The 16,062-nt window shown below is 42.4% G+C and overlaps 2 protein-coding genes across 8 annotated transcripts in view; one reads left to right on the top strand and one right to left on the bottom strand.

Annotated features, from left to right (window-relative positions):
* Positions 1-3,806, bottom strand: part of LOC128877949 (uncharacterized) — a 37,123-nt gene extending 33,317 nt beyond the window's left edge. Inside the window, exon 1 of one of the 4 annotated variants that reach the window (XM_054125646.1) lies at positions 3,580-3,806. Coding sequence is in view for 1 of the 4 variants with exons in the window: in XM_054125651.1 (XP_053981626.1) it covers positions 3,580-3,611 (32 nt within the window). In the remaining 3 variants the exon portion in view is untranslated. The other 3 variants (XM_054125651.1, XM_054125647.1, XM_054125648.1) reach the window with 3 other exon arrangements.
* A 3,073-nt stretch (positions 3,807-6,879) lies between these two features.
* Positions 6,880-16,062, top strand: part of LOC128878833 (probable JmjC domain-containing histone demethylation protein 2C) — a 257,594-nt gene continuing 248,411 nt past the window's right edge. For all 4 annotated transcript variants that reach the window (XM_054127388.1, XM_054127391.1, XM_054127390.1 and 1 more), the window contains exon 1: positions 6,880-7,872. In XM_054127388.1, the coding sequence (XP_053983363.1) occupies positions 7,717-7,872 (156 nt within the window). In that variant the 5' untranslated portion in view covers positions 6,880-7,716. The remainder of the gene's footprint in view (positions 7,873-16,062) is intronic.

Raw genomic sequence — 16,062 nt, forward strand, 5'->3', positions numbered from 1 at the left:
ATGTATCCATACCCACTTACTTCCGTTTGATTACATTTAAAAGTGAAGAACGAAACCAGAATGGTTCTCAACCATGAAATAAATCAGTGTATCATATCTACCGCATATAGTCAAATATTCACGCAAGTTAATTTTTAATCCGTTGGAAGCAATCCGTTCAGTAACGACGTCAGTGTAAACTAGATTTTTTTCTGAGCCTAAACAATCGTGTAAACAATCGACGATTGACGACTCCACGCCTATAGGCACGTTGCCACAGTGCGTATCTATACGCAATATTCATTGTTTTTAGTAGCAACGGCATTTTGCAAATATCTCGGAAACTAAGGCCGAGCGGCGGTTATATGTATAGGAAAAACTTGTTCAAAATGTTGATTTCTACAACATATTTAAAAATCATCGAAATCGGTGAGGATGTACCTGTTCTCTATAATTACCCAATATCCTATTTCCAACGAAATGTCAGTGTTCAAAGTTCTCATTTACATACAAGTTTTAATTATATAAATACTCGATTAAATTGACTGTACTCAAAATCTTGATTTCAGAATTGAACTCAACGATTAACTCCAACTATCGAATTTTGACAAGTCAACTAGTTATTGGGTTGTCCGGAAAGTCCATGCCAATTATCGATAGGTGGTGCAGGTCGGAATATGTCGAAATGGCTGAAAACAAATAACATATACAGTGACTCCTAGAAATATTCGGACACTAGTGTATGGTTAGCTTTATGGCTTAATATCGTAGTTATTAAAAAAGCAATTGTCTTCGTTACTTTTTCCAATAATAAGTCATTTATTAATGTTATTAAAGATGTATACGTTAATCCAAAAATTTACACGAATTACATAATAGCAATAAAGAAACGAAGGAATATCACATTTTCGGGTACGATAAAACACGGAGGAGGCATTGTAATGGTGTGGGGATGCATTTCGACTTCCGGCGTTGGCAATTTAGTTTTTATCGATGGCATCATGGTTAAGAATGCTTATTTGTATCTTTTAAAAAGCAATTTAAAACAAAGTGCAGAAAAAATGGGGATTGCTGAAGATTTTAAATTTTACCAGGATAATGATTCTAAACATAAGTCGCGCATTGTCTAAGAATTTTTATTGTATAATTGCCCCAAAGTCCTTCATCCACCTCCACAATCACCAGACCTTAACCCTATAGGAAACTTATGAGATGAGTTGAACCAACGGATTCGCAAGACACCCATTCGTTCCAAAGAAGAACTTAAAATTAGGCTTCACGAAGAATGGGCATTCATTTCGACAGAATATTTAAAAAAAATTATTTCTAACATGCCGAATCGATTGAGACATATTATAAAAGAAAAGGGATTTGCAACAAAATATTAATGTGGAATATATAACGTTTAATTTTAATTAATAAATGTTATTCCTTATAGTGTCCGAATATTTTTGTGACCCGAAAACGCGGTATTCTTTCGTTTGTTTATTGTTATTATGTAATTTATGTGAATTTTTGGATTAATGTATACATCTTTAATAATGTTAATAAATGATTTATTATTGAAAAAAGTAACGAAGACGATTGCTTTTGTTAATAACTACGATATTAAGTCATAAAGCTAACCATACACTGGTGTCCGAATATTTCTGCCAGTCACTGTATATGTACATCCCTTAAAAGGTGGAAAGGTTGTGGAACAAAATAGTACCTGTGTAATTCAACAAATATACATATAAATAAATGTATACTACAATTCAAATGTGCCCTTGAAGTTTTTTTAAAAAATTGCCACGAACTTTCTGAACAACCTAATATTTACTCGAGATTTTCCTACTGGTACCTTTGATCCACAAATATAAACAACGAGCACGGCCCTGGAGCAACCGAGACGCGATTAACGAACCATAATTCCTGGCCAGATAAGATAAACATACGAATGTTCGTATCTCATTGTGACGCAGCATTACGCACACGATCAGCTGATGGCAACGGCCGCGGAGACAACAATGCTCGGTGTGCCACAAAAGGCCTCGCAATACGATTCCTCCCCTCCGAATTAAAGGGAGAGCGTTTTGTCCTCCTTCGAGCAAGTCTGGTTATTTTTAAACGTGCTCGGTATGCCGTGTAGAAAATGGGTACAAAGAATAAAGACCGAGAGGACGTACCTATACTAATCCAGAACATGGAACATGTCCAAACGTGCTCGAACAAGTTCTATTATGGCATCGACTAAATAGCTCGTGAAACGAGGCATCGTGCTCGCATGGAAACCAAGAAACCACGAAGCAACGACGAGTTTAATTAAATTTCTATTAACCCGACGACCTTATCGCTATTAACACGTTGACCGTCACACTAATACTCTGAAAAATTTCTACTACGATTAAATTTTATTTACTGACTATTGGAGACTACATAATCATGCATTTATTGTGCTATTTATTTTTGTAACTTCAGCGAAATTCAAATATATTTCATGTAAATTCATTTTCTTTGATATTTAACTTTCAAAATTAATTTTTGTATTTCTTCAGTAAACAGCACTGTCACCCATGTATGGGTGACATCGTGGTCAACGTGTCGAGGTATCGTCGATGCATATTCTAAAAGATTGATCCATATTTTGGCACGTGGCTCGTTAACGCTAATGCAACATTTATGCGATTTAAATTTACCAGAATGACATCTCGATCGGCAGTAAAAGTCACGGATATGCGCAAGGTGTCGCAACTCGAGTATACGTCCGCAGTGGTAGGTTGGGCGCCTGGTGTTGAGACCCGAAACTTACGGAGTTAGGTTAGGTTCGCGACTACGAACGATGCCGATGATTATACACTTTCACTGATGCGCTCGTCGTTATTGCACTAACGTAACACGCGAACGCACCGAACCGAGACACGTACTTTTCCCTAAACGAAACGCTCACTGGAAACGTAACTCGCGTCCTTCGATCGAGCCAGAATCACCTTGTTTACCGTTCGATTCGCCTAATATGGGCACGTAAAGAAGATTTTCTCTTACCTAGGTTAAGCGTGGATCGCGAGACGCCTCTGTCGTCGAAGAATCAACCGTCACTGACCCTTCTCACTAACGAATCGATACCTCCATCGTTCGTCTTACGATTTTCGAAACGACGGAAAGAAATCGGAACCGAGGTCGTCGTGGAATTCGTAACCAAACATGGAAATCATTGGTCGCGCTGCGACGACGCGGTGACATAATTTCTTCGACATCGAGACGATAGATTAGCGTACGATTGTTTAAACATTTCACTGCGAGCACTGCACCTTCGATCCGATTCGCGACAATGTCGACGTATCCCGCTTTTGGCGTTTCTTCGACCAAAAGGAGCCGAAACAAAAGAGAACGATTTCCTAGGACACGTTGAAACAGGCCTCGGTTTCAGAGAATCGATCGAAAAATATACATAGTCGATATATTGTACACGGGAGAGAGAAGCCAAGTTAAAACGAACCGTAAATGGTGAAAAAGTGTCGAACAACCCTGGGTCAACGATGGCGAGCATTCAGGCGCAGCTGACTGGTGTACTCCGCACTGTTTCCACGGTTTTCCATTCAATAGAATTACAATACTCACATGACGAGTCGCGAGACGATCGAAGATATCATATTAACGGTTTTAACGGTTACTGGAGACGCGCACTATTGGAAGAAACAAGCGTTTACTGCGGACGGCCGTTTGTACCACCGCTGCTCACAGGTCAACCATGTTGGACTGGCAGCTGGCTGCTGCTGCGCGAGTGACGTCACGTCGTGTTTTCGTCACGTGACCTCAGGGCTGTGCCGAGCGCGCGACGCGAACACCAGGCCATTTAACTCGACGCGATACGAAATTCTAGGAATACCCTTGACGGGATTAACGTCTTTTCAGTGGTTGTTATCGTTGTACAAGGACGTACAGTGAGTGTAGAAAGTATTCGTACACCGATCAATTTCCAAAACAACTGTGCAAAATTGTAATTTATTAACTTATTTTTTATAAACAATGACATTCTACATATTCTCCGAAATCTCTAGAATAGATAGATTACAAACGAAAATAGCTATTTATTTAAGTTGCGAAATTAACAAGAAAAGAACAATTAATCGATAAAAATGTTGAAGCAATAAGTATACGTAAAACTGTTTAAAAGTAATTTCCTGGAAATTTGATGTTTTCTAACTCGCACGGAGCAATAAATTAATGTGTTTACGTTACAAACTCTACCGTAAATGGTTCGTCAAATACTTATTGCTTCCATACTTTTACCTATTTTTCGCATTTTTTTTTTGTTGTTGTTAGTTTCACAAATTATATTAACTAGTAAATGATGTTTGGACTATACGTATCTTAGAGACTTCCGAGAATGTGTAAAATATCACTGATTATAAGAAAGAAAGTTAAGAAACTACAATTTCACGCAAAAGTTTTTTGGGAAATTGATCGGTGTACGAATACATTCTACACCCATTGTATGTATAATAAACTAAAGTCCCTCTACTCTGCTAATAGTAAATACGTTAAATACTAGGTGGACAGGAAAGTAATGTCGTTTCTTTTACATTAAATTCAAACAAATTTGTTATAAATTTCTATTTTTAATTATTAATTGTATAATCGCTCCCGTTATCAATACCCTTTGCCATCCAGCGTGCAAATTGCCAATGGCAGATCGATAAAAATCAATGAGCTGATGAACGATAAACAAGTATATAAAATTGCAAAAACGACATTATTTTCCGGTTCACCTAATACTAGCAAAGTAACAACCAATCAGTCAAAAACAAAAACATGAATCGATTAATTTTGTAAAGCACAAGTATACGTGTTCTAAAATTCTATGCACTTAGTTAACCTACTCGTTTCATTCATCTGATGTGGTTAACGTAAAATTTGTCTCGCTAGATTTTAAGAAATTATGGCAACGATTACTAAATTACGATTAATGCAACACACGTCGCGAGCATGTTCGCTCCACCTAACGTAAAATTTCATTGACGTAAAGTGACGCGTTAATAATCGTCGAGTTGTAGTTTATCATCGACGCAGTTTGTAATAGAACGGAGCACGACGGTAACAACGTGTCATGCGATATATTTTCACGTAATTAATCATCGTCGAAGAATAAATATGGCATTTTTGCATGTAACATCATGTTCTAGGTTCAACGAAACGTCTTCTAATAAACAAATAAATAAAACGAATGACGAAACTGCAGGGATAAACTCGTCAAGTTCGGAATCGCTTAATAAAAATAATAAACATTCCGAATGTCGAGACTGTCGTACGGTGGCAAAGGTGGTAGTATAATCACTAGAATTTATGTTGAGTAATTGAAACGATTTTCAAGACCTCTAAACAATGTTAAGTTATTTAAAAATATACTATTGCATCAAGATTTTTCTGTGCAACTTTAACCTTTAGTCCAACCGGCCATGTAGAGCTTGATGAAATAGTGGGCTGTCTGGAAAGTCCATGCCAATTTTGAATAGACGGTACAGGTCTGCATTCCTTAACAGGTGGAAAGGTTGTGGAACAAAATGGTACATATATAATTCAATAAATATAAATCAAAATTCAAATATGCCGTTGAATTTTTCTTAAAAATGGGCATGAATTTTCCGGACAATCCAATAAAAGGATTAAACGAAGCTTGGCAAAACTGTTCCACTGAAAACGAAAAATCCGATAAAACCTGCTATGTATTATTGTTAGTAGAGAAGTGTCGAATAATGAACAACACATTCCCATTTTTCAAATATTAAATTTTCGTTTTTCCAATGTCTTCAGTATGAAACACGCAAAACTTTATAGTGGATGTTTTGGTAAGTCTGTTGGGACCCCCTGACCCTTCCCATAGTTAGGACTTTTATTGGATTTCTTAGAATTTGTTATTGAACGAACTGTAACTTGACTATTTTTGTGCAGTTTGATTGCTAGTCTTCTTGACTGATTGATTGGTTTATTTTAAAACAGTGTGTAGACCAAGTATGTTTCCTACAATGGGTCCTACAAAGGCTCGGGTACCTCGGGTTCGTCAAACCCGTACTGTAGCTACGACAGAACGTAGCTGCAGCCCCTGAGGGTTCACTTTTCGAAGGATAGATAACCCAACGAAAAACTGTCTTACCACGCGGCTTGGTCCTCAACGGGGCGGACGGATCGCAAGCACGTGATACGTCCGAATCGGTCGGGAAAGTTTGAAGAAAGAGGATCGGTGATAGCCATAGCTATCGGCGACGATGGAAAGCGCCCGATCCCTCGGGAGCCTGTCGTCGTAACGCGACCCTCGAGTCGTCACTTCACCTCCACACTCCCTCCCGCGCAAAATTGCGGCCCCGTGCGGCTTGGTCGCGGTCGGTCGGTGCTACGGCCCTAGACTTTCTCACCCTACGCGCTCCCGGTTGCGATGGGTGGCGAGCGATGCAAGAGAACGGGTCGCCGAGACGCCGTCGCGGCGAACGTCGAGGCGAAAAGAGTCGGGAGAAAACACGAGGAGAAGAGAAACGAAGAAAAGAGAAGAGATGAGAGAGGATAGAGCTGGGCGGAGTGTGCCGCGGGGTTTTGGGTTGCGCGGGAGGGTGGCGGTGGTGAGATGTGCGGCCAGAAGGGTGAGGAATAGCGGGTGAGGGGGGAGTATCGGTGCGGCGCGGCGCCGCGGCGGCACGGGTTTTGCTGGTCGGGTTAGGTGCGGCGAGGTGCGGCGAGACGAGGAAGCGGCGTGGCGGGAGCGATGGAGGTGCCGTGGAGGAGCAGGAGGGCGACGGGTCGGAGGGTGGAGGAACGGGACGGCGAGGGAGGTGGACTCTAAGGGGAAGGGGGGAGGTGGGGGGAGGCGGGCGGCAGGAGTCGCGGGAAGGAGCCGTGCCTCCCTGCCGTCCGCCCGCAGTGCGCGCTACGCGATATCACTGGCCGGTCATGTGTGCGTCACTCTTACGTTCACACTGGTACCGTTCGGAGTGCTTGGTTACCGCGCTGCCGCCGTTACCGTCACCCGAATAGTGTGTGCACCGAGTATACACGGTGTTTGATAAGTGTCCCCCCATCTCCTACACACACCCCACACCCCCCCTCCCCCCTCTGGCCCCGTGTTCGGTGTGGTCCTGGACGTGGCGAGTGGTCAGACGAAATCCTGTGTCGGTGCCAGGATCATCGTGATCGTCACCGTCACCGTGAACGGGGAGACGGCGCAGGTGGAGCGCGCTGTAAAAGGAGCGCGACGAAGGAAACGGAAAAAAAGCGACGATTTTTCGGTACTGTTTTGTCCAGACGTGCACGTAGGAGCAAGGAGTGGCTGTGGTGCTGCTGGTGCTGGTGCTGGCGCTGGCCGACTGTCGAAAGAAGAGGGAGAGAAAGGAGAATCGTGCGCGCCTCATGGCCCTGTTGTTTCTCGGCCCGTCGTGATCACGAGGAGAAGAGCGATCCCGGAGTGCGGGCCGTGCTGTTTTGGTGTTTTGGTGGGAAATAACGAAGTGGTGATCAGGTGCTCCAAGTTGTTCTTCAACGCGGTTCAGTGCTACGTGGGGGTTTTCTTTTTTGGGGGAGAGGCACGCTCGCCGGAGGATCGTAACAGAGGAAAAGAGAACGACTGAGATAGTGGAAGGAAGAAGGTAGACAGGGTGAGAGAGAAGGAGACGTAGATACGTTGATAGAGGAGGAGAAAGGGTGATTGGAAGACCCGGCTGGCCGATCCGAATTCGCGGATTCGACCCGCCGCGGTTGTCGATCCATAATATGGCGTACAAGTTTCGCGAAGAGATCGTGGGAAAGAGGTTTCTCTCGGTGAGTGGTTTCACCAAGCTAAAGGTGAATAAGATCAGTGAGTGGGGGTGGCGTGCAGGGGTGATTCGTGCTGCCAGTCACAGGGATAACGGCTGTCATGATCTTCAGGTGAGTACTGCCACCGAGCCACTGGTAGCTCGTACTTTTTCTTTTCAAGAATTCAGCGACCAGATCAAGACACGCGTTCGACTGGCACCTAGAACAGCTCCGGTTCGATGCATGCGGTCTATCTGGCATCGCGCGCGCGACACGCCGTTTCTGTTTACATTACCGACCGACATTTCAAATATTCGAACATTACCTTTTATCGCCTACCGAATCCACGAACGATCTCATTTTCAAGTGTACCGTTAATGGTCACACCACCCACGCCCCTGGTCAAGTCCCCACGTTTTATCGTCCACCAGGTAATTTCGTAATTTTGTTTTTGTATGCGATAGAAATGGAGAAAGAATTCGCGATATTCCTCCGTGTCTCGTCAAATGTAAACATTCTAAAATTCTGCTCTTCATCTTCCTATTACGAACAATCGTATTCGATGCTTCATCTTTGTTTCGTTACTTCAAATTCGTTATTTCTTCGTAAATACAATAAATTCTCCACTCCTTACTGCTTACTTTTATGTACCTTCTACCAATATCGCTCTCCCATATGAATTAAGAAACGTTATATTTCGTGTGACACATTTAATTCCCATCGCCATCAATTAATAATATTCACCATTAATATTTGTCGCGCTACCTAAATAGCGCTGTATTTTCGCGACGTACGTTTCAAACGTATGTTTACTCCGAATGTGCAAAGAATCGCCTCCAGAGACATTAATATTGATACTCGCCTGCTCTCTGACGTATTATTTGTTATTCAAATTTGAGAGAAATTTCGTAGTTCGACGGTTCCACGTCCGCCGTGAGTCATTCGATAATAAACAAAACGAACGAGACAACATAGTATCTCCCGACAGAAATAAAATAAATAATCGATACTGGAATTTTGTCTTAATTATATTATGTAAAAATAATTCAAGGACGGTGAACGACGCGACACCAAAGTCTCCTCGCCAGTCAAATTGAATCGCGATGGAAACATCTAAATGTTTATCGGTGGACAGTGACTTTTGCTTCTCGACTAGCGAAACCAGAAAACCGATCATCGCGATAATCAGCCTCCTCTTTCTTAGTCTAGCCTTTTTTGGAGCAACGACTTTCGGTCTTCAGTATTTTCTCATCGATGCACAAATTGTCCCCACGCAGTTGACGAGAAAACAACGAGTCACTCGAGTCTAACTGCGACGAATAATTTACCGCAAATATTTATTCCGAGCTCGTGTCATCGATAGGTGAACAATATTTTTTCACGTTCCGCGTCAGAGGACTCTCGTTGCTCCCCTTTATCAGTCGAATGCGTGCTCGAAAGCATACGTCACGCGAGTAGAGGAAGATCGAGTGCAGTGAAAATATTTTTCACGCGAGCCGTGTCGAATTATTTTTATCCAACCAAGAAAATCCAGAATCGAGAAGGTTAAAAGGCTGTTGGCGATAGGTAGAGCCGAATTTCAACGAGCCACTTCTCTCCAGATTAAACGTGTGTTTTCGGCTGGTTCGTGGTTCGAGCCAAGCTTAATGGGTTGTGCAATTCGTTTCCTTTTAGAGGAAATATGGTATGCAAAATTATCATTTAGTTTCCTTGCTGGTACGACAAAATTGCCTGTAGGGTTGAATATCGCGATCAGCTGATCGTTATTTTGAACACGTCCTTCGAACGATCTTGTGCATGAAAATTAGTGACTGACCAAAGGTTGTTCAAAGGCTGTGTTGTCACAGGTTGTCGAATCGCTAAAGGTAACGAGTACAATCAGATTGATAACGGAGCCTCGCTCGTACATGAATTTTGACGTTTCCGATCTTGACTCGAACCATCCACTTCACTTTCTGCACTCTCATCGTAGATATACCGTCCCCACTTATATGCGCATATTATATCCTTATAAGCAGGCAAGCTTATATCCAAATACATTTTTCCGCATGTTATCGTGAAATATACCACTCCGAAATTCAAATTCAAATTTTCGTTAAACGTGTACCCAGTGGTTTATCTTTGAAAGAACGCTGAAGAACGTGGTTGCTACAAGTGCGGGAATTATTGCGTCACGCGTGTCGCGCGAAGTTTCAAACGTGGACAGACAGTGCACGTTTGCGATCCATTGAATAAAGAGGAGACCGTTGGTCGAACTTGATCGGCGATAGGCAAGGTTAAACGGCCGCGAAGTCGCTGCCAAAACGTAAAGTGGGGCAAAAGCGGAGTCTCGAGAGCCTAGCCGTGGCAGCCTAACCGCGGAGGCTTCTGTCAGATTACATAAGCTATCGCTGCGAGCCGCTTACCTGAGAGCTTCTTTTTTTTTTCCTCTTTATCGCGACGTCAAGTCATAACTATTTCAGTTTTCGAGGACGCGCGCGCTTTACCTACGTACGTCGCACGAACGCCAACGGCAGGCGCGCGTTACGTCACTGGTATTTGTCAATTATACAGACCGCGGCCAAAGGCCGTGATTGTGCCAGTCCAGATGCGACAGCTAGAAAATTAACATTTTGGACGGTTTTCCGTGCCGTTTCGGTTCGGAATACCACGGCCACCTTGCCCCTTGAGTCGTGGATTCCTGACATTCTCATCCAGCAACAGATAGATCTATCGAAGCGTGTCAACAGTTTACACGCGATGGAACCGAAAATGTACTCTTTCTCTCTGAAACAAAACACCGTTTTCCTTGTTAACATTGTTTCTGTAACATTTTCTGATTTTTCTGAGTAAAACTTACATTGTTCAAATTTCAATACTTTTAATTTTTTTTCATCATTGTTCGCCTCGAAAACGATTGATTTTTTCCTCGTTTTATGACGCAAGTCTCATCATGGTTCCGAATTTTTATTATATTTTTTATTATGGTGATTCTTGAATTTTCAAATCCTGTCAAGCTAATTTCGCAAGCGATGTCACGACTTCCTGATCGTGTCGAACGATTGAATATTCCTCAAGCTCGAGGTCATGCAACGTTCAGTCACGTGGCATGAACAATTTTTGCCTTTGCTCCTATCGACGTAACAATAAACTTTGGAGTCTGACCATTAATTCTGTAATTTTTTAATGAGTCGGCGATTCTTTTTCACGAAGTTATCGCGTTCCAAAGCGAACTCTGTATTACGATTCTTTCTTGCCGCGTGTAAGCTTCACCGTTTCGTTGATAAAAGTTGGACAAAAAAATGTTTAAATCCCGATAATTACGAGACGCCGAGTACTATATTTAATTTAAGGATCCGAAAGAAACGGAAAGTAATTGATCAGTAGAAACCAGTCCTCGTTTGAATATTTCAATTATTTTGTTTGCGCTTCGTCGAGATATCTCACAAGTTCACGGAATCTGTACCTGTCCTTCGGTTTTTCATCTCGAGGGACGACTCTTTCGTAATAATAAGTTTTCCGTTGTGTAACGACGATAACTCGTAACGAAACTTTTTAATCACGTGTCCGGTTCGCTAATACGTAAAATTATGATTCAGGATGACAACGGTGCAACGTTGACAGCCCTCCACGCAACGCTAATCACAGTGAAAATGTTTATCACGATTATCCGCGGAACGGCACTTTTTTATTGTCCATCGTGGAATTCGGGACTTATGAATAATTCATCCGATGGTATCTGTCCGCGGTTAAAAGTACAATGTTCTTCATTCGAGCAGTCTCGTTGTTTAGTACGACTCAGCTGAATCTTTTCGTGCGAAGCATTTTATTTTAGCTCGCGAAATTAGCTCAGGAATTTCAGTGGCACGAATACAGAGCTGCGAAATGTCGGAAAAGCAATTGATTCCTGAAAAGAATATGTATAATACTCGTTGGCCTTGTAGTTATATTTTTTCCACAATGATGCGCGTCTGCCGTTTTACGAATAAATATTCGCGAAATTCGAAACGGTATTTTCATATTAACCTCGATATTTATGATATCATAGCGCGAACATTAATATTCTGGTTCGGTCGGAGGCCAGTCGCGTGTGTAACAGTGCAAATTATGTGACCGATAAAATAATTTTGTTCGCAGAACTCTGAAACATTCATTTTCTCCGCCGTTCGATTCGAATCGTTTGAATAATTTTCTGTACTTTCACAGAATGTACGCTCTAATTATTATACGCATCCAAATACTCTGTGCTATTTTACATTAACACTATGCCGCCCGCAGATCAAATCGAGATTTTTTCGTTTGATAAAACTGACTGATGGTTTTCTCATGACACCAGACGGCATAGAATTAAAAATATTCCCAGAATATCCCTGCGACGTAAAATGTGACACGTAATAGATAACGGTGATTCTTACCATCGTGCTTGAAAAATCATGTACTTTTAATCTGAGCTAATTAAATCATTGTGCAAAATACATGTCGTCCGAGAAGATACATAGTTAAAAAAAAATATGCAAACCAATCTCACTAAACGTCTCGTAAGGCCTCGAGTTCTCCACTCCTAACCCAGAGTATAACAACGTCCAGTGGATCCCAAATATTCTAGAATGCGGGTAATTGGACACTCAGACAGAAGTCCAGGAACCCGAATTCCAGCAACTTTGAAACGTCACGGATACTTCGATGCACTTGAGACTTGAGTGCCGCGGTGAATCGGTCGGGCGCATTCGAAACTTGATTATTGTTTACATATGTAACGCTAATCGCCGACACTTCCGGTAGCCGCGCTCGCTGCACCCTTTGACTCGACGCCCACAGGGAGCAGCGGTCTGCGAATTCGCGGTGGCGCCAACGGGGGGTACCGTTCGTCTCTGGTCTGAATTTAGTTGACATCTGCTTACTATTTGCCACTCGGAGGTCATTCGCTGCGCCAGCATCGAGCGTGTGCTCGCGAGGTCGTTGAATCGGCTCGCGCCGGAGCGTACGCTTTCTCCTTCCTCGAAAATGATACGATTTCGCGCTGTGTCGGCCGAATAAAGAATGGCCTGTGCTCTCGCGGCTCGTGGGTGTCGATCAATTTTAACCGAAATGCAAAAAACCGATCGATGTTTCATCTAAGTCTCGAATATTCTTTTATGCAATCGTTTTCATTCAACGGGGCTTAATGCACCGAAAAATTAATTTTGGACAATTCGAAATGGTACTCTCGAAAGTGTCCCCCTTGGCGTGGAATGTATGTTATCAACAAATTCTAGAAAAATTAATTTTAAAAAAGTCTTATGATCTCTGACGATTGGAATGTATCTTAGTAGAATTCGAAATGGTACTCTCGAAAGTGTCCCCTTTGCGTGGAACGTGTTAACAATGTTCTTTATCGCGTTTAATTGCCCGAGAAAATATTTCGAGCAGAGGAATTCGACGGATCCCTGAACCGGGCGAGATTCTTTGTTCGAGCGTTTCGAACCGTGGCACGAGATTAGAATTTAATTAAACCGCGAAATTTAATTGTCCGTCTTTATAGGCGCCATTATCGCGCCTGAATTGTTTGTCTGGACGCTTCAAAGGCAAAATTTCTCAATAAGACCTGATTGCGTCGAATTCGCAATTAATTACGACGCACTATATCCATATTTTATTTCGAGATGATTCTCGAATAGCGACCTCGCCTAGGCCGGGGATGCGACTGCACTATCCTTCCATTAGTCTTCGTTATTGAATTTCTAATCCAACTCTCTCTACGAACTCTCTCTCTTGCGTTAAAAATTCGTAGCCTCTCGAAGCAGAGACGAACGAAATTTTGTTTGAATAAAAGACAACGAGTAAAACCTAAACGAGAAACGCGGAAAAAGAATGGGGCACTAAGGAATCGTGTGAAATTAAAAGTTGAATAATCACCTAGTAATTTAGTTCAGTTTAAGGAATATTGAATTCATAAATAAAAAACATAGTTACACGACGATCGTAGCTTCCAATTTAATCTCTACGCGCATCGAGTAAAATTTAATTACTATTCCCCGGATTAAGGGATTGAAATTCGTTTATTTTTTCTTCCTTATTCGAATTTGTCGTCTAAATGGAACGTTTCCCGAGGTTACGTCACCGAAAGGAACGCTGGAACGCTTCCCACGCGGACAATTTCGAGGATTTCTTTCCAGAGCGTCAGGAGGCAGCTGACCCCGACATTCTCGCGGGCACAAAACAGCGGACAGCAGGAAATTATGCAAAAGTGTTAGGTTCGGGGCCCCGTACGCAACTTCCCGACCGCAAATTTCGGTGCTTCGGAGCTGGCAATAATTTCGGGGGTATCCCGCCTTTCCCGGCGCCCCGCCGTTGCTTTCTTTTTCCCCGTCAAACGGAACACGTTTTCTCGGCTGTCCGCGCCGTGCTTCGATGCATTCCTCGCGAGCTGCATAACGGTGCATTCTCGTTGACATGGCAGGTGCACGAAACAGGCGGTCCGGTGTTTCACGCGAGAACGGAGAAGGAGAACTTGTCGCGGCGACCCATTTACGATTGATGGAACATTGACATTCGGAAAGGTCCTTGATATCGCACGGGGCTCGAGGCACTTGTCTAAATGCTCTTTTAAAAACAAATATTGTTCAATGCAACGGTTGCACTCCGAGAATTTAATGTAGCAGTATTAACAGCAAATCCTCCTCGAATTTATTCTACTAAATTTTGTCCACTATGAGTGCGGATAATAGATTTGTAATTACTGTGGCTCCTCGGAATGATATTTGTCCTCGAGGTAAAACATATCCTAGAAAAGCTGTAGCTATAGACCAGGGCTTCTTAAACTGGCCTGTTTAGAAAGAGGAGAGGATTTTCCATGGCTGAGAGATTGAATATTTGTCCCCGATCAGCGATGATCTTGACAATGACTTTCATCTGCTCGGAACGCGTTATGCGAGACGCTAATTGCACCGTAATGTGTGCTCGTTAGACCCTGTTCGGTAACATTTAGAACTTCGCGTGACAGGACGCAACGAATCTGCATTTATCTCATTGTAAAACAAAAAAAATACTGTAGTAAGAATTGTTGTTTCTTCGAATCGACGTTTCGTAATTTTTTACTTTTATTAATCAGCCGTGAAAGGGATGATAGCCACGCATGTAAAAAGCAACACAATCCGTTTGGGTTATTTATCTTCAATTACAGAGTGGAGGGGCGACCATTTCACATAAATCATTCTCTCGCATTAACGATACATGAACTGCGGATTTTATGCGTTTTTTATAAAAAGAGAATATGATAAATACATGCTAATATATTAATTAATAGAATATATTCCACATACATTACGAATATTTCTTTTATTATTTATTTCCATATTAGTGTACCCATACATTAATGCATACAATTCGCAGTATTATCGGCATGAATGATGCATAAAAATTGCGTAATGTCTCCATGCACGAATCGAGTAACGTACCAAATTTCAGCTCGATGTGCCCTGTGGTTTTCGTTAAAACAAATCTGAAAGTTAATCGAGACCCCAGAGTAGTTGAACCACGGAAAAGTGGTTCACGTTTCGGAACTCGGAGAGCACCTAACCGCGGCAAAATGAACTCCATTCATTGAACGACATGCGTCCGGGACGGAAAGTGCGCGAGACAGACGACACGCGGTCGCCTTGCAGCCCGCGCGATTACGTCCTCGCGAAAAAAATAAAATGCCGGTACACCGGCGAGGTCTTTCGTAGTTTATGCTCCATTGGCTAAGAGGAATCCGAAGGAAAGCCGAGAGAATCCTGGCTGCGGAAAGACTGAGATTTCCTTCGTCCTCCTTCGACTCTTCCCCTCCTCGAACTCCCGCTATCCCTCTCCGCGCCGCTTCTCTATGGAAGAATTCCATTCACTTTAAGATGCAATAAAACGTGGAACTGAGGCCGGCGTCGCCGTCGCGTAAAATGGAGTGTCGCGACGCTGGTTCTCTCGTATCGCGGACAGAAATTGGAAAGGTACGTTTCGCGCGAGAGCGAACCGAATTCTTCTAAGGGCGAATCCGCGAAGATTCATTTTTAATCGAATACCAGACGTAAAAAGTTGAAAACAGTTTGAACGGAGAACGGTTAGTTGTATTTCAGTGCAAATGAAGAAACCGTGTAGCAAGTATAAGAATGGATTAAATATTAGACGGTGAAATTAATTCTGTGCTTTTTATTTTCACTTACTTACAATTTTAGTTTTAAGAACTTTAGAAAGTTTACTTTAGAAAGACACAGAATTAACTTCTACATCTAACATTAGGAATGTTCTTTAGGTAAAGGTTGGACCAGACGTATGACTGAGGGAAGACTAAAAATAAATAAATGATAAATTTACTTTAGAGAGACACAG

This window comes from Hylaeus volcanicus, chromosome 6 (genome assembly GCF_026283585.1).
Source record: "Hylaeus volcanicus isolate JK05 chromosome 6, UHH_iyHylVolc1.0_haploid, whole genome shotgun sequence".
Taxonomy (NCBI): Eukaryota; Metazoa; Arthropoda; class Insecta; order Hymenoptera; family Colletidae; genus Hylaeus; species Hylaeus volcanicus.